This window comes from Rhinatrema bivittatum, chromosome 11 (assembly GCF_901001135.1).
Source record: "Rhinatrema bivittatum chromosome 11, aRhiBiv1.1, whole genome shotgun sequence".
Classification (NCBI taxonomy): Eukaryota; Metazoa; Chordata; class Amphibia; order Gymnophiona; family Rhinatrematidae; genus Rhinatrema; species Rhinatrema bivittatum.
The window spans coordinates 83,626,049-83,650,942 of NC_042625.1; the positions used below are offsets into that span (position 1 = coordinate 83,626,049).

Genomic DNA, 24,894 nt, shown 5'->3' on the forward strand with positions numbered 1-24,894 from the left:
ACTTGGAACCCACCCAAGAACAGATTTATTTGGGAGCACTGTTCAATACCTTGTGCAGCAAAGTTTTTCTGGCTGCAGACCGAGTGACAAAGTTACAAGGTCAGATCCATTCTCTTCTTCAAAGGAAGAGTCCCACAGTTTGGCATCATCTGCAGGTCCTGGGTTCCATGGCTTCCACTCTGGACCTGGTCCCGTGGGCATTTGCTTACTTACGACCTTTACAACGTGCACTTTTGTCTCGATGGAGTCCGGTGTCGGAACAGTTCCACCTACCAATACCGCTGCTTCCAGAGTCTGTCGTGGTGGCTATCGCACGACAATCTGGAACGGGGTGTGGATTTGGATCCTCTGAATTGGCTGATAATCTCCACCGATGCCAGCCTGTCCGGTTGGGGAGCGTTGTGTGCAGACAAATCCGCTCAAGGTCTCTGGTCACCGATGCAGAGCTTCTGGTCTATCAATCGACTCGAGACAAAATCGGCTTGGCTCGCCCTTCAAGCATTCCTACCCGAGATACGGGCAAAATGGTAAGAGTATTCTCTGACAATGCGACGACGGTGGCTTACATCAACTGGCAGGGCAGAACAAGAAGTCCCGCGGTTGCGCTCGAGGTGCGACTCCTGTTCACCTGGGCGGAGCGGCATCTTGGGGGAATTGCTGCCTCTTGTGTTGCGGGAGTGGAGAACGTGCAGGCGGACTTTCTCAGCAGGCAACAACTCAATCCAAGAGAATGGGAGCTGTCTCCCAAAGCCTGGAATCTAATTTGCGCCAGGTGGGGCGTTCTGCAGTTGGATCTGATGGCAACAAGGACGAATGCGAAGACAGATCGCTTCTTCAGCCATCGACGGGAGCATGGCTCGGCGGGTCTCGACACTATGGTGTGCCCTTGGCCCACCGGAATTCTACTTTGTGTTTCCGCCTAGGCCCCTCATCGGTTGGCTTCTCCGTCACATAGAACTTCACCCAGGCAGGGTGGTGTTGGTGGCATCAGAGTGGCCGCATCGCCCATGGTTCGCTTGGCTCTAGAAGGGTCCCTTGCAGCTAGCTCATCTGCCATGTTTGCTTCGACATATTTTCGGATCGGGAGGATCACTTCTCTCTCGCGGCTTTTGAGAGGCGACGTTTACACTTGAAGGGTTATTCCGAACAGGTCATTTCCACGCTCCTGCAGGCGAGAAACCCAGCCACCTCTATAGCATATGTTAGAGTCTGGAAGCTGTTTCAATCATGGTGCCATCAGCGTTCTTGCGATCCCTTAGCTGGGGATGTCCCTCGGGTCCTGGAGTTTCTACAACAGGGGCTCGCTAAGGGTTTAGCGTTTAATTCCCTTCGTATTTAGGTGGTGGTTCTGGGTGCTTTGATTGGAAAGTTTAACGGTTGTTCGCTGGCTGTGCACCCGGATATTGCTCGGTTTCTCAGGGGAGTTAAACATTTGCGGCCTCCCATCCATTCTGAGTGTCCTGATTGAAGTTTGAACCTAGTGCTTCGGGTACTTTGTGGTCCTCCTTTCGAGCCTGTCCGAAGAACTTCACTGAAGGATCTGATGTTGAAAACGGTCTTTTTGGTGGCCATTTGCTCGGCGCGTCGGATTTCAGAGTTACAGGCATTGTCATGTTGTGACCCCTTTCTTCAGATCTACGACGATAGGGTGTCATTGCCCACGGTTCCGACCTTCGTTCCGAAGGTGGTATCGTCCTTTCATGTCAATCAGACTGTGGAGCTTCCGGGGTTTCCTCAGTGGTCTCGGGAGTCCTCTCAGGGCAGGGACCTTCATCTTTTGGACATACAACGCATTTTATTGCGGTATCTGGAAGTTACCAATGATTTTCGACATTCCGATCATTTGTTCATTCTATTTGGTGGTCCTAAGAAGGGGGACAAAGCGTCTAAGGCATCCATCTCTTGTTGAATTAAAGAGGCCATTTGTTCGTCATATGTAGCCCGCGGACGCCAAGTGCCTTTGGGTCTCAGAGCTCATTCCACCAGGGCCCAGGCTACTTCCTGGGCAGAATGTCAGTTGCTGTCGCCTCAGGAAATCTGTAGGGCAGCTGTGTGGTCCTTGCTTCATACTTGCACTAAGCATTATCGATTGGACGTTAAGGCTTCTGATGAATCGTCCTTCGGTGAGAGTGTCCTGCGAGCGGGTCTTTCGGGTTCCCGCCCAGTGTAGAGTGGCTTGGGTACATCCCACTTCTCTGGACTGATCTGGGTATGTTCAGGAAATGAAAATTGGTTCTTACCTGCTAATTTTCGTTCCTGTAATACCACAGATCAGTCCAGAGGTCCACCCCTTTTCTTCAGTTATCGGAAGACTGTCTTGCTAGACTTTGCTATGTTTCTTTTTTCACGATGCTCCTTTTGCAGATAAATTTGACGAAGCAGTTCTTTGAAGTTTGTTTGGTTTATGTTTCATGGGGTAAAGTGGTAGTTAGTTTTAGTTGGTTTCTACCCTTTGTTCCTTAGTTGTGTTTGCATGTGTTCCTTAGGTCAATACTGAGGGATGGCAGTTGGCACTCTTCTATATATGGCAGTGTCCAAAGTTCTTTGCTCTCTGACTCCACCTTCTGGTAGGGATACACAACCCACTTCTCTGGACTGTTCTGTGGTATTACAGGAATGAAAATTAGCAGGTAAGAACCAATTTTCATTTACCGCTAAAAATGGCATATTTGGTGATCATCTAAGGAGCAAGCATACATCTTTTCTGCAGACCCCATGGGCATCTATGGAGCCCAGTGGGAAGTTGTTTGAATTTCTCTGAGGACAAGCAGGATGGCAGTCATCACACATAGGTGACATCATCTGACGAAGCCTGGCATGGAAAACTTGCGTCACAGTTTCTAGAACTTTGACTGAGCCTCTCTGAGCATGCTCAGACATGCATTATACCTCACTGCCATGCAGCGTCCCTTCAGTCTTTTCTTTTCTGTGGAGCCCTGTGTTTGCAGTTGTGTAGTCTCTCTCTCTCTCTTGTATAATTTTTGGCGTTTTTTGCTGTTTTTTCCTGATTGATCATCAGGATCACACGGTTGACATGGGATTCCTCTCCCTCCTCTTCTCCCCTCTTTAGATCCTTAGGGTTTTCAACGTTTTGGTAAGTTTCCTTTCGAGTCGAACCCCTGTGGTGATGGTGCGCTCGATGGCCGCTGCCATCAAATTTGATATTGCATCCCTTTTATGTCGAACACCATTTCCTTGGGGGGGTTCCAGTGGTGCCCTCAGTGTAGGAGGACAATGTTTTTTCATGGATCCCCATAATAGATGTGTCCTCTGTCTGGGGGTATCACATGACGTCTGGGATTGCCGCAAGTGTGCTCAGATGGCCCCCTAAGGGATACCAAGCCTGATTAGAGAAGATAGATCAGTTTTTTGGGCTCCAGATGACTGAACCATCAACATCGAGGGACCTTGGAGCCGCAACGATGGCTAGCAAGCCATTGACATCAGCGGGGCCATTGCCCCAGCTGGCTTCAATGGCTTCCAGGAACTCTGCAGATGGACCATCACCCAGCTTTTCCAGGTTGAAGACTTCAGGTTCATTGTCTTTGACTTTGGCAGTGTGAAAGGACTAATCCAAGCATCGAGAGAAGCCAAAGAAGCATCAGCATTGGTATCCATCTATGTACAGTGCCAGGCATGAGGATGCACCAGCCTTGGCTGTGATGCCCCTGAAGAGAGACTGTGGTGAGAAGCGCCAGTCCTCCACAGTTCCCAGGGGTCTGCCACAGCCTCTACTGGTGCTGATGCCACCACCGATCCTCCTGTCTGTTCCAAAGAGGATCTGGTCACGCCTCCTGGTTCCCAGTCAATCTTGGTGTCTGCAATCTTCAAGGAGGAGCTGGAGCAGCAAGTACAGCAAGCCATGGAGAATGCACTGCAGGTCCTCTGTGTCAGTGCACCGACAGCACCAAGCCCAGCTCCATCATTCCTTCAGCCGCATCATTCCTTCAGCCGCAACTGCTCAGAGTGCTCAGCTGATGGAAGCCCCTTTTGAGGCACTGCGCTTCTTGCGACTTTAAGTATGTGACCTGGAAGTCCTATTTTTTTTTTTTTTTTTTTTTTTGTGGCATTCACTTCAGATTGCAGAGTCAGTGAATTCTAGGCCTTCATGACTTATCCACCTTACACTGTTTTTTCACTACAAAATGGTCTTGTGCATGCACCTTAAATTCCTGCCTAAGGTGGTGGTGATACGTGTCAACATTTTCTCCCAGGCCTCATTCGCACCAAGGCGGACTAGCCCTGCACAGTTTGGACTGCAAGCGAGCCTTGGCCTTTTATCTGGAGCAGACAGAAGTCTATAGACAGTCCAACCATCTTTTTTTTTTTTCCCAGAACAGGCTGGGGATTGCTATTGACAAGCAGATGCTTTCCAGTTTGCTAGTAGACTACATCTCCCTCTGTTTTGGCCAGGTTGTATCTTGGGGTCATGTGAAGGCTCACTTTGATTGAGCGGTGGCAGCTTCTGTGGCCCACTTGCAAGCAGTCCCCATGGAGATCATCTGTAGAGCTGCAACATGGAGTTCCATCTACTCATTCAAATCACATTGTTTGGATAGGGTTGGTCGACACATCATCAGGTTTGGCCAATCTGTCTTTTGGAACTTGTTTGAAGTTTAGAACCCAACTCTGTTCCCCACCCAGGGCCTGTTATTTCTGTTCAAGCTGCCCCTCTCCTGTTACCAACAAAATGTTATTGTTGCGCCCATTGGCACCTGTTTTGTTGGTCCCCCTTTTTGTTGAGGGGACCACCTGTAGCTAGGGATTCACCCATGTGTGAGGATTGCCATCCTGCTCATCCTTGGAGAAGAAGTTGCTTACCTGTAACAGGTGTTCTCCAAGTACAGCAGGATGCCAGTCCTCATGAGACCTGCCCACACCCCTGTGGAGCTGGGGCTCCATTTTGTGGGTTTTGTTCTTTAATTCTATGTTATAAAATTGAAGGGACCCCTGTGTGGCCACGTGGTAGAATGCATGCCTGAGCTTGCTCAGAGAGGCTCGGTCAAAGTTTTAGAAACTTTAACATAAGTTTTCCGTGCCAGGCTCCATAAATGTTGTCATGCATGTGTGGGGACAGACATCCTGCTGTCCTTGGAGAACACCTGTTGCAGGTAAGTAACTCGGCTTTTCCATGCTTGGTATTAAAATCAGAATTTGAGTTGTTTACGGTTTGCATCTGAACACCCAGGATGCTGTTTATTCAGCATCTATGGTGAAACTTTTGATAATAGGAGATTATTCCACCCCCACCCATTTTGAGGGACTTTTGGTTGCCACAACTAAAACTTATTTGTTAAAAGCCTGATAGTTTCCTTCTTTCTTTAGGCTTCCATCTCAGTTGGAGCCAGCTTCTGTTGGGCTAAGGCCCTATAAACTTTCATTCTTTAAGCAAGGGCCACGGACCACATGTCCCTCCAGAATCCCATACACCTGCAATCTGAGTCTGGCCAAAACATTCCTGGCTGGCTAGTGGAGCAAAATTTTGGTCTCTGGATTCAAGCTTGGGTTTTCCATATGGCAGCATACAAGCTCTGCCTCTGAGCTGGCCTGCCATAGCTGAAACTTAGTGCTGGGAAGGCATTTACGTGTATAGGGTTTGCTATAAGGTCTGAGCCCCTTAAGTGTAATGGACACTTACATTTATGGTGTAGAATAAAAGCTGTCACCCTGCAGATGCTGTGCTTTGTGTGTGTAAACATTTCTTCAGCATGTTTCCCAGTGGGTTACACAGTATGGGATGATGTTTGTTTGTGCAGACTGAGAGGGTTTTGTGTATATATTGTTAATGCCTGACCCTTTCCTTCCAGTTTGGCAGCCTGGAGCAGAAGCTGGCCTTGGCTGAGCGGATCCGTGGCCATGTTTTGTCTCTGGCTTTGCAGATGTATGGTTGCAGGGTTATCCAAAAGGCGCTTGAGTTTATTCCCCCAGACCAGCAGGTAATTGTAAGTTGCCCATTTAATTTTCTCTTCAGTGTTGTTTGCTAGACTTTTTTTTTTTTGCTTAAAGTGGCCCTCCAGAAAAAGAAGTGACTACGGGTATAATGCAGAACTCTGGATGATTGTTAGAGGCTGACCTCAGGCAGTAGGAATGTATTTCTAATAATGCCAACTCTTGAAAAGGTCATCCAGAATCTTAATGCATTGGTACTATACAGTGCCTAAAAGTGTTGAAGTAAATATTTTACCCAGTTAAATGAGCTGCTAAGACCTGCAAGTTACAGAACATCCTCACAGACAGCAGTAAGCACTTCATTTTTATTTATTTATTCCAATACATGACCCATTTCTGCCAAATTAATTCAGGAGGGCCACTTTAATTTCTTTGCATGCTTTAATTGGTGCTTTTCATTTAATGGTGGTTTCATTATAGATGGAAGGCATGATGTCTGGTGGATAAACATTGAGGGTAACTTTATTCGAGCCCTCGTAGGACTAAAGTCTGCAGATACTTTCTGTCCACAGACTTTAGCCCAGATTGTCAAAGCAGACCTAAGTGCATATGTCTGCATTGAAAATTCATGGGTGTCCACAATATGTGCAGTGACTTACATGCGCATAAATCCTTTCTCCATAGACAAGCATAACAAAGCAACCACACAAGATGGTGACATCATCCAACGGCGCTGAGTCGGCCTTTATGCTCTCCTAGCCCAGAAAGTTCTTTGAGTGTCTTCTGGGTATGCATGGGAGTTCCTGCATTACCTTCACCATGTGCCTCTCCCTCAATCTAATTTTGTCCACTTTGCGAATGATCAGATTCTCTCTCTTTTCACCTTAGTCATGTGTAATAAAAAATGTAAAAAAAAATTGAGAAAATAAGATCTACAGAAGAAGATTTTTAAGGATCCAGGAAAACATCTAATGTCTTCTTCTATGAAAAAGGGTAAAGTCCCTTTAAATCTTGTGAGCATTACTGCCATAAATTAGCTTCAGCAGACCAAAACAGCCCGTGCCTTTGATGTTTAGGCCCCGATTATGATAGCACGACTTACTGCCCCTGTAGCAGAATGTCCCCGAGAGCGCTAATCTATCAATATTAGAGATGCATGCATTAATACAATCTTTATTTGCTAAGAGATGGACAACAGCACAAAAATACATGAGAATCTCAGGACACATGGCTTCAACAGTACAAGTTAACCCCTTGTAAGGCTCAAGGTGAGACATGCCCAGTGGAACCTAAAAAAACCCACAATTGGAATTAACACATCCAGCCATTCAGACACTAGATACCAATAACAGAAGAACTACTAGACTCACTAAAGTAGTGGTCAAGAAGAAAAAAGTCTGATACAGATACAGGAAATATTAACGGATGTGTCGAGCCAAGGTTGGGGGGTGCATATTGGCTCACTTTGCACACAAGGACATTGAACAATGCAGAAGTCAACGCTCTACATAAGTATTTTAGAAATGAGAGCAATCTACAATGGCTTACGTGCGTAAAGCCGAATTTATAACACGCATATACACGCGTATGCTATAAAATCACTGCGTCCATGTGCGCGGGTCTTAAAATTCACCTTCTAAGAGTTCATCTAAGCACCATTGCAGTATATCTCCAACATGAAAAAAGCTAACCAATTTCCCATAATTAAGGGTCTTTACAAATTTAAAGCCTCTAATTAAGACATCACCATCTCAGTGGGATCTTAGTGTTGCAGCAGTTAATGAAGCTGCCATATGAGTCTATGGCAGAAGCAGACTTAAAATGTGTGACATGGAAAATGCTTTTCCTAATAGTCATAACGTTGGCCTGGAGAGTAAGTGAGCTACAAGCCCTAGTAACCTACACTCCATTCTCCGAGGACAAGCAAGATGGTAGTCCTCATACATAGGTGACATCATCGGATGGACCCTGGCACAGAACTTCGATCTCAAATAATTCTAGAGCTTTCAGACATGCCCTACTGAGCATGTGCAGCTGTAGTTATCACCCTGCCCCCTAGGCAGAGTCCCTCAGTCCATGATATAGATAATAAATGGAGAAACAACACCCAGGGGAGGTGGGAGGGTTTTGTGAGGACTAACATCCTGCTGTCCTCGGAGAACACCTATTACAGGTAAGCAGCTCTGCTTTCTCCAAGGACAAGCAGGATGGTAGTGCTCACACATGGGTGAATCCCCAGCTAAAAGCTGCCCGAGCAGGACAAAGCCAAGGGGCTGAAAGTATCACCTTTCTCCTATTTGCCTGTGAGGCAGCCAACCCAAAAACAGGTCTAGGTGGGAAAAGAGTTGGATTCTACAAAAGAAAACCATAGAACAAACTGAGACATAAATACCCCAATGCGTAGCAGGGGCGCCTAAGGCAGAGGTGTGATGCCAAGTTCAGTGAGAAGCATTACTTTGCCTCACGGGACTATTTACAGCCAGGGTTTGGATCAGCGAACCCTGAGAGCAAGGTAGGTCTAGTTCTGTCTGGATACAAGAAAAGACCTACAGAATCAACCAAGAGGATGAAAAACTACATAATTTCCTTCAGTGTCACAAGACACCCGGAAAAAACCCCCCCACTCCCCCAGAAAGAAACTTTGGGCTTCTAACATCTGAAGGACAGAATGCCTTTACAGCAGCACGCCCAATGTTTGGCTAATAGGCACAATGAACAGAAAAACCCAAGCAATACTTGGGGGAAGAGGTAGCAACAGCAGCTAAGACTATGGCTGACTTTACTTGCCAATGTTCCAGACAGATCTGACCACCCAGGACAGACATCAAGAGTGTGAGAGGATGCAAAGCAATGCTTGAATGGGATTGCTAGCCCAAAAACTCCCGAGTAGGGAGTTAAGCTAGGACTGAAGCTCACCCACACTCACTCTGTCAAGAGCAGGCCTATCTATCCAGTTGACAGGATAGCTCAGTGAGCAGGAAGGCTCTTTGGTCATCCCAGCATAGTATGAAAAGCTAAAGGCAGTACTAGCCAGAACTTGGCAAAAGGACAAGGGAAAAATGGTGGTACCGATCCCTGCAGATATACACTAAGATATACCAAGAATGCCCGAGTTTTTCTCCCCTCCCCCAACATTCTGACCAGAAGTAGCGAAAAACACAATAAGGCAGACCCTGGGGCTGTCGAGATAAGATAAAATATCTAGGCTGATTTAAGCAAACAAATACTCTCTGCTGATTGTAGGGCATTCCCCCCCCCCCCCCCCCAACCCGGTAGACCTCTCAGCATGCAGGAACAGCCGAAACTGAAGCCAACCTCCTAGGGAAGATATCCACTAGGGGACAGAAAGCAAGGATGCCGCGAGTGCAGTCCCCTATAGAAAGAGGATTCCTTTACTGACCTGGTAACCCAAAGGATTCCAGGGCAGGGTCGGTCTGATTTCAGAACAGACCGCCCAACAACCTGGATTAGGTATCAATACCCAAAGCCAGGGTAACACATACTTTCCTCAATGAATCGTCCGGTCCAGGAGATGAGCAACGGTTGCCTGAACCAGGACTTCCCTGCCCACAGATAGGATTATCCCCCAAAGGGGGAAGTATAGCTCACAAGCCACCGCAACAAAAGTGTAGCACCTCTGTTGCATATTCCCTCATCCCCCAACTCGAGCAACCATAGATATGGTGAGAGGTTGAGAGGCACACCTGCCAACTGAGATGTAACTAGACTAGAACCCTCCCCACTGAGGTAGGGTCCCATCAGTGAGAGACTGGCAAGAGCGGTCTTCCGCGAACATCTCATAGTATGCTCCGTAGGTAAGAAAAGGGTGATTACTGCGTGGGAAAACCCCTAATCTTTGCTGGGGAGACCCCGGGTATGACGGGGAGACCAAATCCGGAATAACTCCCTTGCAAAATTGACCTACTGCCCAACAGGATGAGCTAGAGATGAGCACTAATGCCCAACTTGCTTTCTGATCATATGGGGAATGATGAAATCCCTTTTTCGGGGAACGAGGGCCACCCCTTGTAGGTACAGACAACCTGGTAGCCCAGGGGGAGTCCGTAATGGTCACCTCTGGAAACCCAACCGTAGCTCCCCTATTCGAAGGGACAGGAAAGCAGTGGGAATTGGGGCCTCCTGATCCTGAAAACTCTTCTACTCGCCCAGTCGCCTTGGTGTGATTATGCTAGACATCATCGAGAGCAGCCACAAACAGCCTCACTGGTAAACATGCCCAATAACCTTTATGCACTCGGTCAAGAGAAGCACTAAACCTCAATGGTCTCTAGGGCAACCCCCGCACCTCGGTGGCCTCGAAGGCGGCTCTGATGGCTTCGAAGATAACCACAATACCAGATGTGCACAATCCCTTTGCATCGATGCCTGTGGCGGTTGACTACGCTCGGGCCAGTACCATTCCTTCAGTGCATAGAGAGTCCATGGCACATGATGGTTCCTACGGCCCAGAACCATGAATCAACAGCATGCACGACACTCGATAGTGCCCATGTTCATCGGCCCTTATGGCGTCAGTGGTATCAAGGGCACCCCGACACCTCTATGGCATTAAGGGTGACCATGTTGCCCAGTGGGGGTCCCGGTCCATGACGTAGTCCTGACATCGATGTGTCAGATCATCGATGTGTCAGATCATCGATGTACTGATCACAGATGTGCACGGGCAACCAATATCGGGCGTGGCACCAAAAGTACAGCAGCAATGCTGCTTGCCCAGACTCTTGCTCAACCTCACTCACAAGGAGACTGCACTTCCATCACTGGCAAGCAGGAGGGGAGGCTACGCTACGTTATCCAGGGCTCCTGCCTGTGGAGACTAGTTCCTTAGAATGTGGGGAGGATGAGCTCTCTTCCCCCCCCCCCCCCCCCCCCAACAGGAATGGTGCGGCCCTTGATAACTTCACTGTCTGCACTTCCATCGATGCCAATCAGTCAATGAAATGACAAGGAACTCCTGCCTGGGGTAGAACCCAGGTGAGTCACCAGGCTCAATGGGGACACCAATGGACTACACTCTCAGTCCTGTCAGCACCAGACAAAGACATCAAAAACAGGCAGCTCAAGGAGAGGACACAGAAACTAAACTGTAGATGCAGCATTTATTTATTAACAATTAAAAATAGACTCTGCCAAGCTGCACAGCGACCAAGGGCGCACCATGTGGCTGGCAGAAAGTTGAAAGATAGAGAAAAAATAAAAGAAAAACTACAGAAAGAAAAAGAAAAATAGCTGCAGCTCCAAGAATCAAAATGTGGTAAAAGTAATTACATAGAGAGAAGAGTTTACACAAGTTCTGGAGGAAAAGCTCCTAAACATTATTGGCCATGTAGACTTGGGAAAACCACTGCATATGTTTGGTTATGAGTAAGAAGAATTGAATCTAGTTTTTTGGGATCCTACCAGGTACTTGTGACCTGGATTGGCCACTATCGGAGACGGGGTGGTGAGTTTGATAGACCTGTGGTGTGGCACTTCTCGTGTTCTTAAATGGCTCGTGCCAAGAGATGCTGTTATTGTAGCATAATACACAGCATTATCTCAGCTAACCAAAATACAACTTGGTTTATGCAGCTTAAATACAGTTTATCATGAGAAGTATTTCAGTTTGGTTTGCCTTTTTAAGCATTCATGCAGCATCGGTCAATGAGATTGACATGCCTTGTGGAAAGGGGGTCATAAGATGTGGGAAAGAGCCAAGGGTGTCCCCAAATGCACAAAATGTGGGAGAAGCCAGCTGGCAAATAGATGCAGAGAATTTCAACGGACAACATGGCTAATACTGTGGTGCATGCCAGGAAAGAGAGGCAAAAATCTGTTTTGGGGCTATGATGTGCCAGCCAACTCCTGTGTTCCATCGTTCACTGGCAGAGATTCTGCCTGAGCTCTTTGTAAAAAGGGGATTCTGGTGGTGCCTCCTGTGTCTCTCTCTTCCGTAGAATGAGATGGTGCGGGAGCTGGATGGTCATGTGCTCAAGTGTGTGAAGGACCAGAACGGGAACCACGTGGTTCAGAAGTGCATTGAATGTGTGCAGCCCCAGTCCTTGCAGTTCATCATTGATGCTTTTAAGGGTCAGGTAAGCTCTCTTAAGCTGCCTTTCCTTTCTTTCTTGAGTCAGGCTAAATGAGAGTAGTGTGGTGAATTTCATTTATTCAAGTTTCATCTCTTTAGACTAGAATTGATAAGCAGCTGCACCCACGTGTCTCTGCCTGTATGTTACCATTCTGATATGTTGTAGGGATGTTCAAAGGGTTTGCAGGATGCTCACCAACTTTCTAGTACGCTTGAAAAAAAAACCAGATGATATCCCTGTATTTTTAATCATGAGTTAAGCGCATATCTGTGTTTTTCACGTGTACTAGAAAGTCGGGAAGATACGCATGTATCCACCGAAACAGAAGAAACAAATGCACATCCCTAATATGTTGTACCCTGTTTTGGGTGAATTTCTTATTCTAAAAGGCAAATAATGAATCCAAATAAAGGGTAAGGGTTATCTGCTGTTTTTGCTGCTAATTCTGTGTAATATAGGGGGTACCACTCTACGCCCCCTCTAACACTTTTTCTCTTCACTCCCACTCGCCCTCACTCCTTCCCCTCCCCCAAGCTCTCATTGACACCTTCCAGTGCTTTGCCACTAGGACAGCAGATAAGACAGTCAGCTGGCAACATAAGAGCTGCAGACTCTTCCAGGTCCTCATTTGGTGGAGCCTCAGAATCGCCATCACCCACTCTTGTTTCTGCCGCTGTGGCCCCTCCGGGATCCCTACCAGCCGTGCCGCTTTCTGTCCATACTGGTGGCTCCTGTGTTTGTTTTCTGTTTGTCCATCTGCCGGCTAGTCACACCTGTGATGTCGGTGTTGCGGATAGACAAAACCGAAAACAAAAGCACATTTTAATTTTATAAAATGTGCCAAAAAACAAATACTCTTAAGTTCCCTGTACGTACCAGGATCAGTCCAGACGGTGGTCAACATTTTCAATTCCAAGCACTTCCGTTCGGCCTTGCGACCGCCCCCAGGACATTTTCCAAGGTAATGGTGGCAGTGGCGGCCACCTTACGTTGAGAAGGCATTCTGGTTCATCTGTATTTGGACGATTGGCTCATATGTGCCAAGTCTCTTGCTCAGGGTCATGCAGCGGTATCTCGCGTGGTGCACCTCCTTCAATCCCTGGGTTGGGTGATCAACTTCTCCAAGAGCACCCTGCTCCCGTCGCAGATCCTGGATTTCCTCGGGGCACGCTTCGACACGATCAAGGGCAGGGTTTTCCTGTGTCCGGATCGGGCACAATCAATTCGAGAACAGGTACATCGTTTCTCCGCACTAACAGCTTCCACGGCCTGGGATTACCTGCAGCTCCTCGGCTCAATGGCTTCCACCATCGATCTTGTACCCTGGGCCTTCGCACACCTGCGTCCCTTACAAAGGGCGCTACTTTCCCACTGGAAACCGGTGTCCCGGGACTATCAGCTGGTCCTGCCTCTCCCTCAGTACGCCAGGGACAGCTTCCGGTGGTGGATGGACCCGCTCTCTCTGGCACAGGGGAGGCCCCTCGAGACACTGGACTGGGTGGTGATCACGGACGCCAGCATGACTGGCTGGGGAGCAGTCTGCCAGTCGAGGTCGGCTCAAGGATTATGGACGAAGGGACCAGACCGTGTGGCCCATTAACCGCCTGGAAACAAGGGCAGTACGTCTAGCCCTAGAGCGATTCCTCCTTCTAGTCCAACATTGAGTGGTCAGGATATTGTCCTACAATGCAACCACATTGGCATACTTCAACCAGCAAGGAATGTTGACCACCGTCTGGACTGATCCATGGTACTACAGGAACGAAAATTAGCAGGTAAGAAGTAATTTTCTTCTACTACTGCTGCTACTTGTATAGTGCTACTAGAGGTACAAAATGCTCTTTGGATGCGCCTAGGAGTCCTGCTCCTTGGAACCACAGTCTAACTGATAAAAATTGGCAATTGTTGTGTATTATAGTATGTTAATGCTTACGTCAAGTTAAGAGCGTTACCACAGAGGCGAGGAGGAACAGGTGTTCCTTGGTCTTAAAATGTATCATGTTCATACTTAAAAGAATTTAACCTGTTGGAGATATTGGGTCTGTGAACTGTTGCTTTAAATATTTTTCTATTAAATAAAAAAAAAAAACAAAACACAAGAACATTACAAGTTTCTTGTTTTGTGTAAGGTTGAGAGACCCGCAACACTTAAAACCAAACAAACCCATATTCGAACCTTATGTAGTAAGAGCAAGATAGAAATTCTGATATGCGCTGGCAGCATCACTGTTAGTAAAAACTCTGAATGGAAACATGAGTAGATGATTTCCTCCAGCTGCCATCAAATAAACTTCTGTTAGGCTCTTACTTGATTTTTTTTTTGTGACTTGGTAGGTTCTGCTTGCTTTGGTTACTGCAAGTGCATTTTATCTATGCTATAAAGACAGAAATCAGGCTTTACTTAACTTTTACTCCGTAATTATGTTTGCATATGATCTGAGAGTAAAGAGTACATACAAAGGACCTACCATTGTGGATAATCTGTAGTGTTGTGTACTGCAGCACAAGAGACTCATTCAAGGGTGGCCAACTCCGGTCCTCAAGAGCCACAGACGGGTCTGGTTTTCAGGATATCCGCAATGAGAGAGATTTATATACCATGGAGGCAGTGCATGTGCAAATCTACCTCATGCATATTCATTGTGGCTGTCCTGAAAATCTGGCCTGTCGGTGGCTCTTAAGGACTGGAGTTGGCCACCCCTGCTCTGATTCAATCACTGGTTCTTCAGGGGTGAGGGTGCATCACAGATGTGAGGGGAGCGGTGACAGATGCCGCTGTGGTGATCCTTGCTGGTAAAAAGAGTGCGGAAGTACCCAGCTGAGCAGGAGCTTTTCCCGTCACCACTCTGGGAATGAATAATCATCCAGGTTTATCATTTCAGGGATGGGTGGGAGGGACGGTTAGATAGCATAAAACAAGAGTTGGTAAACATTGCTATTTAGCCTGGTACCAAAGATCGAGGTGCTTGTAGCGTGTTTGTGTCCTCTCCCATCCCACCTAAATGCATAACATCTCCATGACATGTCCACACCTGGCTGGGCCTGTTTCGGAGACCCTCTTTTTATGCTACTGTTGGACGGTATCTTTCCAGTACAAATAAATCGGGTCATTTATTTATCTTATACCTTTCCAGTACAAATAATCGGGTCATTTATTTATCTTATACCTTTATAATCATATATATTATATTCAATCATGTTAGAACCTTATAACCACGCTATTTATTTATTAGGTATTATTTATTAACTGTCAGCAATATATACTAATTTGTTAATTTAATTAATATGTTCAATGTTTATGTTCAATGTCCAATGTTCAATGTTAATTAATATGTTCAATGTAAACCGCTAAATGAAGCGATAGTTCTTGTTTCTTGTAAACTGGGGTGATATGTATTTTATACAGGAACCTCCGGTATATAAACCCTATAAATAAATAAATAAATAAATAAATGAATGAGTTATGTCTCCTCTCTGGACAGTTGGGGACCCAAGGCATATTCCTTAGTTAAAGAAGTTATCCCTAAGTGTAAGCTACAGTTTTATCACATGCAGCTATGACAGTTTTTAATCCTTTTTAATTTAACTCTAAGCAGATTAAACAAGGTGGTGATTGACTTAACTTGCCTTGCCTCGTTCTTCCAATGTCCTGTACGTGTCCCCATGCAGGTGTTCGCATTGTCTACACATCCATATGGCTGCCGTGTGATTCAGAGAATCCTGGAGCACTGCCTGCCAGAGCAAACTCTCCCCATTCTGGAAGAACTTCACCAGCACACGGAACAGCTTGTGCAGGTGGGCCTAGAAAACGGGAAAGAAACTTCAGAAAACCAGGGCTCCGTGCCTGGCTCCCTCGCCTACTTTAGGATTAGCAGAGCCAGGGTTATCCAGTTACTGCTCAAAGGTGTTTGGCCTTGGAAGTTGCTCTGAAGAGAATTGCGTTTGTCCCCCCTCGTATGCAGTAGGACAGATTCATGAAGTGAGATGGGTGGGGGAGAGAAAAATGTTTGCACAAAGTGGGTCCCTGATGAAAACTTAGGAGAATAGAAATTTCAGCAGGAAGATGAAATAAAAATGGTAGGCAGCACAAGAGAGCATCTAAGTTACATTCTGAGTACTTGCTCTTGATTCACTGACAACCAACCAGGTGTTGGTTACTGTGTGCACTGAAATAAAACGCTCTATCACCTGCTGGTAAAACTGGAAGGAGTTTGGGAGGGGGCCTGTTCTTGGGGCACAGAACTGGAACTTGGTCTTCGGTATAAAGTGATTAGGTGGATCCTGTTTCCTGGGTCATTATTGGCCACTCTTTCATTGGTTTGATGCACAACCCAAAGTGTTGTGGGATTTGTAAGACTTTTATTTTTTTTCTATGCCAAGATTGCTTTTGTGTGGGAGTATACAGCTCACCCGAGTGATTTGTAGAGCTGCTGGATCTGACTCCAGTCGGTGCTTCATGGCTTCGGTGCCTTCACTAGCTCCCTGTACCTCCTATATATATATATATATATATATATATATATATATATATTGTTAGTAAACAGATTTGTACTATGAAGTCTTCTGAACTTCAGTTGATGTATGTTCTAATTTTCTGGTTTTAATATGTAGCAGTGATTTACAGGGTCGTAACCAGCAACATTTTTAGGTTGATTAGAGCTAGACTGAGCCAAGGTCAACTAATTCAGTGAGGGGCATTTTCATCCTCTTTACTGGCAGTTTACTGTAGTGTGGCAATCTTGAAGAATTAGGTATGCTTTAGCTGTTCACAGTTTGACATGCAGCTCAAGCAAGTCACCTAAGTTCCCCATAAATAAATGAGCCAATTACAATTCTTCTTTAATTTAGCAGTGTCAGTGTGAGAACCGAGTTCAGCAGAATTAGGGCCTGTTTGATAGCTTCTCTGAGCCACTCGGTGAATGACAGCCAGTGGGACAGAGTGCTTTGTCACTGAACAGCTTGCTTGGCTAAGAAATATTTCAGTGACATTTAGAGGGCATTGTGCAAGATGTGTGTGTATGGAAGAACAACTGAATCTTGCCCCATGGCCATTTTAACTGTACCCTTTGAGATTTGTTTGTAAAATGTTTGGATTTTTAAAGCCGTGCCTAAAGATTGAAACATTTTCAGTGTTTCCAGGGACAGAGCAGCACCTGTGTATATGCTGTCATTTGCTATGATGGCATCTGTCTTCCTTGGTCATTCTTTACCATTAGGTTTATTGGACTAATTTTAGTGGTCAGGAGAGAATGTGGGATTCTTGATCACAACCTGAAGCTTTATAGTGGCAATTAATTGTTTAATCCTACCATGGTAAGAGATGCAATCTGTTTCCATTCTTGGTCTTGCACTAAGGGGAAGTGCCAAACATTCCTTCTCGCTGGTTGAAAGCACACCTTTCACTGATCCGCACCCTTCATTGGTGACCCTTATTCTGTATCATTTGATAAGGCCCCTGTGGTTTTAATTGCCTCTGAACAAGATGGGGTATGACTGGGTCATACTAGCAGCAGAGGTTTTCTCATCTGAATAGGTTAGCATTGGTGAGGTGCGTAAAACAGAAATACGTAACATGGCATAGTGTATGTCTTTCTATCACTCCCCCCCCCCCCCCCCCCCCCCCTCCCCGGTAGTGATAATCCATTGTTGAGACATGACCTAGTGGTTAGAGCAGTGAGCAGGATTCAAATTCTGCTTCCAACGTTTGTGACCCTGGGCAAGTCACTTCATCCTCCATTGTCCCATAGGCCCTCTCTGGAGCAAGGACCTACCTGCTGTAGCCAAGTTGTACTTGCCTTGAGCAGAGGTGTGGAAAAAGCAAGTGGTTAAATGCAGATTCACTCAAAATCAAAACCACTTTAGCACAAGACATGAGACTACACTGAGCATGCACAGAATAAGGGTTTGGGACATTTGCTGTTTCATGGCCGTCAGAGTAATTTTGTTATCTCCTCCTTTCCCCTCTTTGTCCTAGGATCAGTATGGGAATTATGTTATCCAGCATGTACTGGAACACGGGCGCCCAGAGGACAAGAGCAAGATTGTGGCTGAAATCAGAGGCAATGTTCTCGTTTTAAGTCAACACAAATTTGCCAGGTACAACTTTTGATTGCTTTGCAGGTGCCTTTGCTATATGTAGGGTCTTCAATTTCCCTGTAAAGTACAATACAGAACTATAGTAGGCCCAAAGATACTTCAGCATGCCAGCCACAAAAAACAAGTAGCAAAGCTATTAAGGTTGATTTTCAGCAGCTTCCTCATGCACCTTTGCTTCTAGTCATGCAGAACTAGCCCCTTAATGGGCTATGGCACTATAAGCCTTTATTTTGATAAGCACAAAATACGCTTAAGGCGCTTCTCCACAGACGCAAGGATACCACACCAAAGTTTTGTAAAGCAAATTTCAATTTTTTTTATTGCATATTAATAAATAAGCAATACAGATATCCTTGGGAGATACAAAATAGAAGCAATTCTCTGGCCAGGCGCGTATGAGAAGCACTACTCTGTCTCTCTTTGTATGTCAGTGAGTTCTGCTTTTTATAGGTAGAACATGCAATAGTCCCTAAGTTGCATGAACCTATGGGAGTATCACGTACACAGTTTCTCATGTCATAAAAGAGGCAAATTAGACTTATGTTATTCTGATCCCCTTCCCAAATTGAGGCCTAATTGCCTGGTGTTCACATTAATCTTCCATTAGTCCTGTCCCATCATTTTTTCATCCTCAGAGAGATCTTCATGGCTTAAACAGCTTTTTTTCAAGTACTACTGTAATTGAAATTTTAGCCTGAGATTCTGACCTTTTCCTTCTGCTTATTGTGACTCTCTGACCCTCCATCACAAGTTTTGGACAGCTCCGGCTGTTGTCCAGATGTCTCCTAGAATTTCTCTAGGTCAGGCTTAATAGGGCATTTAGTGTTCACATAGCCAGAACTGCAAGCAGGCCAAAGCAGGAAAGGATTCTGGGTAAATCAGTCTCCATGTAGGTCTCAGACTTTGGCACACATATCAATTTTCAGTTACCTCATTTGTTTTAAATTTCCTGCCCCTCTTCACCAGTACCTCTGTTCCATAGCCTTCTATAATATTTAGATATTGAATGTAAAATATTGCTGCCATAGCTGTCAGTACAATTGGACCTAAAGTAACCTTAAACCCTGGATTGTCTTACAATGTTCTCATGCACTTCTATGAAATTATTGCTTTCTCCTAGGGCAAGCAGGATGGTAGTCCTCACAGATGGGTGATCTCAGCCTGACACGGAAACTTTTGTCAAAATTTCTCGAACTTTGGCACACTGAGCATGCTCAGCATGCCACTATCCACGCATCCATGCGGGGTCCCTCTTCATTCTCCTTTTTTCCGCAAAGTAGTTGCCTCACGGTTCTGGAGCTCTGCTCTTTTTAATTTTTTTTCCAAGTGTTCCCTGGTCGTTTACAACCTTTATCTGCATCAGGTCCCTCTTCTCTAGTTGGTACCTGTCCAGCGACAGGGTAAGTGTTGTTTCCTCCACCCCCCCCCCTTTGTTGCGGTCGATTCCTGGCGTGTTGCTTCTAGGTGGCCGCTGGCCATCGACCGCTCGCCAGCTGTTTTTCATGGCATCATCTGGTTTTAGACTGTGCCCCCAGTGCCCATGGACCATGTCCATTACTGATCTGCATGAGGTCTATCCTCTGGGGACATCGCACGACATCCGTGGGTGCCATCTGTGTGATCAGATGACCCCCAAAGACCGTCAGGACTGGCTGGATAAGATGGAAAAGCTTTTTGGGTACCAGAAGTCTGATCTATCTACTCTGGCGTTGGGGGTGTCGACGTTGGATACGTTGTCCCTTTCCACTTCTCCACAGGGTCCATCTTGAGAGAGAGGAGCCGGGGATAGGCTGTCTCTGATGTCATTGCATTCCAAGACATTGGGATCTTCATCTTCCTCGGCACCGGGGAAAGATCAGGCTGAGCATCACCGCAAACACAATCACTGGTCGCCATCGACGCATGGCCCCAGAACCAGTGTGACATCGGCGGCTGCCATACTGCCACAGAAGTGGAATTGTCCTCATTAGACACGGGAGTCCTAGGCGTTCCTCACCGATAACTGTGTCGGGCACCGAGCCTCCTCAGGACTCCGAGGAAGCTCTGGTGACGCCTCCTCCTCCTCCTTCCATCCTAACTTCACCGGACTTTCATGAGGAGTTGGACTGCAAGATTCAGATGGCGATGCTCAGAGTCCTGCAGGGTATTGAACCGCCACTGGTCCCCATGCTGGTACCAGAACCTGCGCAGTCTCTTTTGGCGCCCCTGCTGGAGCAACTGGACATCCTTTTAGGTGTACTTCCAACGCAGCTGGTGCCGGGAGGACCATCAGTTTCTCAGCGCCCTCCAATGTCCCCCTCTGGAGCGATACCCATTATTGGATCCTCCGAGGAGGAAGATTTGCCGTTGGCTGTCGGTGTCTTCTGGGCCCGCGGCCAGAGTTTTCAGATCCCGTTCCTGTGCAGTCGATGCCCCCAATGCCCAAACCGAGAAGCTTGGGCAGGGACTACCCGCGCCGGCCCCCAGGGGACCTTGGCGAGGAAGAGGCCTCATATGACCCCTGGGGAGACGATACATCAGATGATTCGGGATATATTCTTTCAGAGCCTTCTTCACCAGATGAGAGGCATAGATGTCCCCTGTAGGATCTGTCCTTTTCAAGCTTTATCCGGGCCATGGCTAAAGCCATTCCATTTCAGCTCCTCACAGAAGAGGACGCCCGATACAAAATGCTGGAAGTCCTCCAGTTTGTAGATGCTCCGAAGGAAATAGTGCTGTCCCAGTCCATGACATTTTTAAGGAACTTCTCCTCAGGATCTGGGAACACCCTGTGTCCATACCTCCAGTTAATCGGAAGGCAGATGCCATCTATCTGGTCCAACAGGCATTGGGTTTTGAGAGGCGCCATCTCCTACACCAGTCTGTTGTGGTGGAGTCTGCCCTTAAAAAGGCCAAGTGCTCTCGCACCCACGCCTCTGCTCCGCCAGGGAGAGAGTATAGGACTTTGGATGCCCTGGGTAGGAAGGTGTATCAGGGCGCTATGCTTATTGCCTGTATCGCCTCCTACTAACTATATATGACCCAGTACAACCGGAACCTTTGGAAACAGGTCCAGGAGCTGTCAGAGCGCTGCCTCAACAGCAGCAAGATGCATTCTCAGCAGTAGTACAGCAGGATCTGGAAGCAGGAAAGCACGAGGTGAGATCCACTTACAATGTTTTCAAGACAGCAGCAAGAGTGGCTGCAGCAGGTATCAGCGCCTGCAGGATGGCCTGACTCCGTGCCTTGGACCTTCAGCCGGAGGTCCAAGAAAAGCTGGCAGATCTACCCTGTACGGGTGAGAATCTCTTTGATAATAAAGTCAGAGGCACAGTGGCTCAATTGAAGGACCACCATGAGACCCTTCAACATCTGTTGGCTACTGCTTCCAGTCTGCCATCCTTGATCAGAAAATCCTTGAGATGAAGCTTGAGGAAATCCTTCTATTGCCAGAGGAAATACTATCCTCCTGCCTTGCGGTCCCACACACCCCATGCTGGTTCCAGAGGTTGTTCTTGTCAACCGCAGACCCCCAGGCCTCAGCCACTCCTCTCAGAGCCCCGCCACAGGGTGTTGACTGTGAGCAAGGGAGCGTGAGTCAGATTACTGTACCCTTGGCATTCTGCTGGCACTTCATTATGTCGGACCAGTAGGTTCTCACTATCATTCGCCAAGGGTACCGGCTGAACGTCAGGGACATCCCTGCAGACTCTCCCCCACGTCCGCTTCTCAGGAAATACTTCTGACAGAGCTCTCTACCCTTCTAATGGCTGGAGCAGTGGAACCTGTCCCCCTCCAACAGCAGGGCAGGGGGTTCTACTCTCGGTATTTCCTGATAACAAAGAGAACTGGGTGCCTATGCCTTATACTCGACCTGAGAGCCTTGAACAAATTCCTTCAAAGAGAAAGGTTCAAGATGGTCTCTTTGGGCACACCGATCCCACTTCTAAGAAAAGGAGATTGGCTCTGCTCCCTCGACCTGAAAGATGCCTATGCCCACATTGCGATCTTCCTGGGTCACAGTAAGTATCTTCGCTTTGTGGTGGGAAAGGATCACTTCCAGTACTGAGTGTTGTCATTCAGCCTTGCATCAGCCCCCACCCCAGGTCTTCACCAAATGCCTGGTGGTGGTAGAGGTTCACCACCGACAGGGGGTGCTGCACGTGTTCCCCTACTTGGACGACTGGTTGGTCAAAAGCGCCACTCAGCAGGGGGCACTTTGCTCCTTATGTCTGACCATCCAGGTGCTGCAGTCTCTGGGGTTTATCATTTACCCCAAGTCCCACCTCAGCCCGTCACCACACCTGGGCTTCAGTGAGACCAGACTGTACACGGTTCAGGCCATGGAGTTTCTGCCCCGCGATCAAGCACTTGCCCTGTTGTCATTGGTGAGCTTGGTCCGCAACAGTCAACAGGTTTCTGCTCGTCTGCTGTTTGTCTTTTGGGTCACATGGCTGAGTCTGTCCATGTCACTCCCTAGGCCCGCCTGTGCATACATAGGGCGCAATAGACCTTGCGGTCACAGTGGCAGCAGGCATCCCAGGACCTCGGGGCATGTGTCCCCGTCACGCCGCCTCTCCGAGTCTCCCTGTCCTGGTAGGAGGATCTATCCAACCTGGAGCAGGGTGTCCCTTTTCAGATTTCCCCGCCTCAGGGGGTGCTTACCACTGATGCCTCCCCCCTGGGTTGGAGGGGGGGCACATATGGATGATCTCCATACGCAAGGTCGGTGGACAACTCCGGAATCTGTCAGATAAATTTCCTGGAGCTTCAAGCAATTCGCTACACCCTTTGGGCATTTCGAAACTGGTTGTCCCACATGGCAGTCCTGATCCGGACAGACAATCAGGTAGCAATGTGATACATCAACAAGCAGGGAGGCACTGAGTTGTTCCTCCTCTGTCAGGAGGCAGTACATATTTCTTCCTGAGCTCTGTCGCAGGGCATGCTCCTAGCCGGAACAGAGAATGTGGTGGCGGACCGTCTGAGTCGTGCATTCCGGCCACATGAGGGGTCACTGGATCCAGCAGTGGCAGTTGGGAGCTCCAGCAAGGATCTCTTTGCCCCCCTCCCCCCCCCACAACTGCAAGGTTTGCAGATTCTGCTCCCTGTTCAGGACGGACGGACTTCCAGCATCGGTCGCCTTTGCCTGACATTGGGACACGGATCTCCTGTATGCGTATCCTCCACTTCCACGCATCATGAAGACTCTCTTGAAGCTCCAGCAAGATCAGGGGACCATGATTCTCGAGGACCCTTATTGGCCCAGACAGGTCTGGTTCCCGCTCCTTCAGGACCTGTCAGTCAGAGAACCTATCCATCTGGGGACCTTTCCCGATCTGATCACACAGGATTGGGGTAGACTGCACCATCCAAACCTCCGGGCATTATCCTTGATGGCCTGGATGTTGAGCGCCTGGTCCTGCAGCCCCTGGACCTCTTTGACATGTTTCAGGTGTTGGTAGCTTCCAGGAAGCCTTCCACCAGGAAGTCTTATTAGCTGAAGCGGAGGAGGTTCTGTGTCTGGTGGCTTGGATCCCTTCGCCTGCCCCACTTCAAGGTTGCTTGACTATCTGTGGCACCTCTCAGAGGCTGGGTTAAAGTTTGATCAGAGTACACCTGAGTGCCATCAGCGCTTACCATCAGGGTGTGAGTGGTACGCCCATCTCTGTGCAACCCATTGTGGGGTGGTTTCTGCGGGGCTTGCTTCAGCTGAAGCCTCTCCTGCAGCCTCCTGTTGTATCCTGGGACCTCAATGTAGTATTAACACATCTCATGCCTGACCTTTTTGAGCCTTTGCACGCCTGCGATCTTAAGTTCTTGACCTGGAAAATTCTCTTCCTGGTGACTGTCACTTTGGCACGCTGGGTTAGTGAACTTCAGGCACTGTTTACGTATCCATCCTTCACAAAATTCTTTCATGATAGGGTGGCCCTGCGTATGCACCCCAAGTTCCTGCCTAAGGTGGTGGCTGACTTTCATCTTAACCAATCCATCATTCTGCCCACCATTTTTCCAAGGCCTCATTCTCACCAGGGCGAATGAGCTCTGCATTCTTTGGACTTCAAGAGGGCTTTAGCTTTCTGTCTCGAACACACAGCAGGCCACAAGCAGTCCTCGCAACTCTTTGAATCCTTTGACAGGAACAAGCTGGGTGTTGCAGTGGGCAAGCAAATTCTGTCCAACTGGCTGGCGGATTCTTATCTCTTTTTGCTATGTGCAGGCAGGCCTTCAGCTCAGAGGCCGTGTGAACGCTCACTCTGTGAGAGCCATTGCAGCATCGGTTGCCTACTTGCAAGCATCCCCCATTGCCGAGATCTGCCGGTCCATAACGTGGAGTTCCCTGCACACATTCGTTGCCCACTACTGCTTGCACAAGGATGGTCGATATGACTGTAGCTTTGGCCAATCTGTCCTTCGCAACCTCTTCCAGGCTTAAACTCAACTCCCTACCTAGGGCCCATTGTTCGGGTTCAGGCTGTCTCCCTATGTTACCAACAGCATCACAGTTATTTCTGTGTCCATTGGCACTCAGTTCAGTGCCTGTTATGGTTGTTGCCAGGAGCAGCCTGTAGCTTGGTATTCACCCACATGTGAGGACTACCATCCTGCTTGCCCTAGAAGAAAGCACATTTGCTTACCTGGAACAGGTGTTCTCCTAGGACAGAGCAGGGTACACACCCGCCACCCCGCGGAGTTGGGTTCTCTTGTGTTTTGTTGTTTTATTTTTCGCTCGTGAATTCTGTGTTACGAGACTGAAGAGGGACCCCACGTGGTTATGCGGATAGTGGCATGCTGGGCATGCTCTGTGTGCCAGTCAAAGTTCTAGAAACTTTGA

The 24,894-nt window shown here is 47.6% G+C and overlaps 1 protein-coding gene across 14 annotated transcripts in view; it reads left to right on the forward strand.

The window, feature by feature from the left end:
• The window catches only part of PUM1 (pumilio RNA binding family member 1), a 193,194-nt gene that overhangs the window by 159,038 nt on the left and 9,262 nt on the right, over positions 1-24,894 (forward strand). For all 14 annotated transcript variants that reach the window (XM_029619108.1, XM_029619118.1, XM_029619119.1 and 11 more), the window contains 4 exons: positions 5,808-5,942; positions 11,847-11,984; positions 15,651-15,776; positions 17,956-18,077. In XM_029619108.1, coding sequence (XP_029474968.1) covers positions 5,808-5,942; positions 11,847-11,984; positions 15,651-15,776; positions 17,956-18,077 — 521 coding nt within the window. The remainder of the gene's footprint in view (positions 1-5,807; positions 5,943-11,846; positions 11,985-15,650; positions 15,777-17,955; positions 18,078-24,894) is intronic.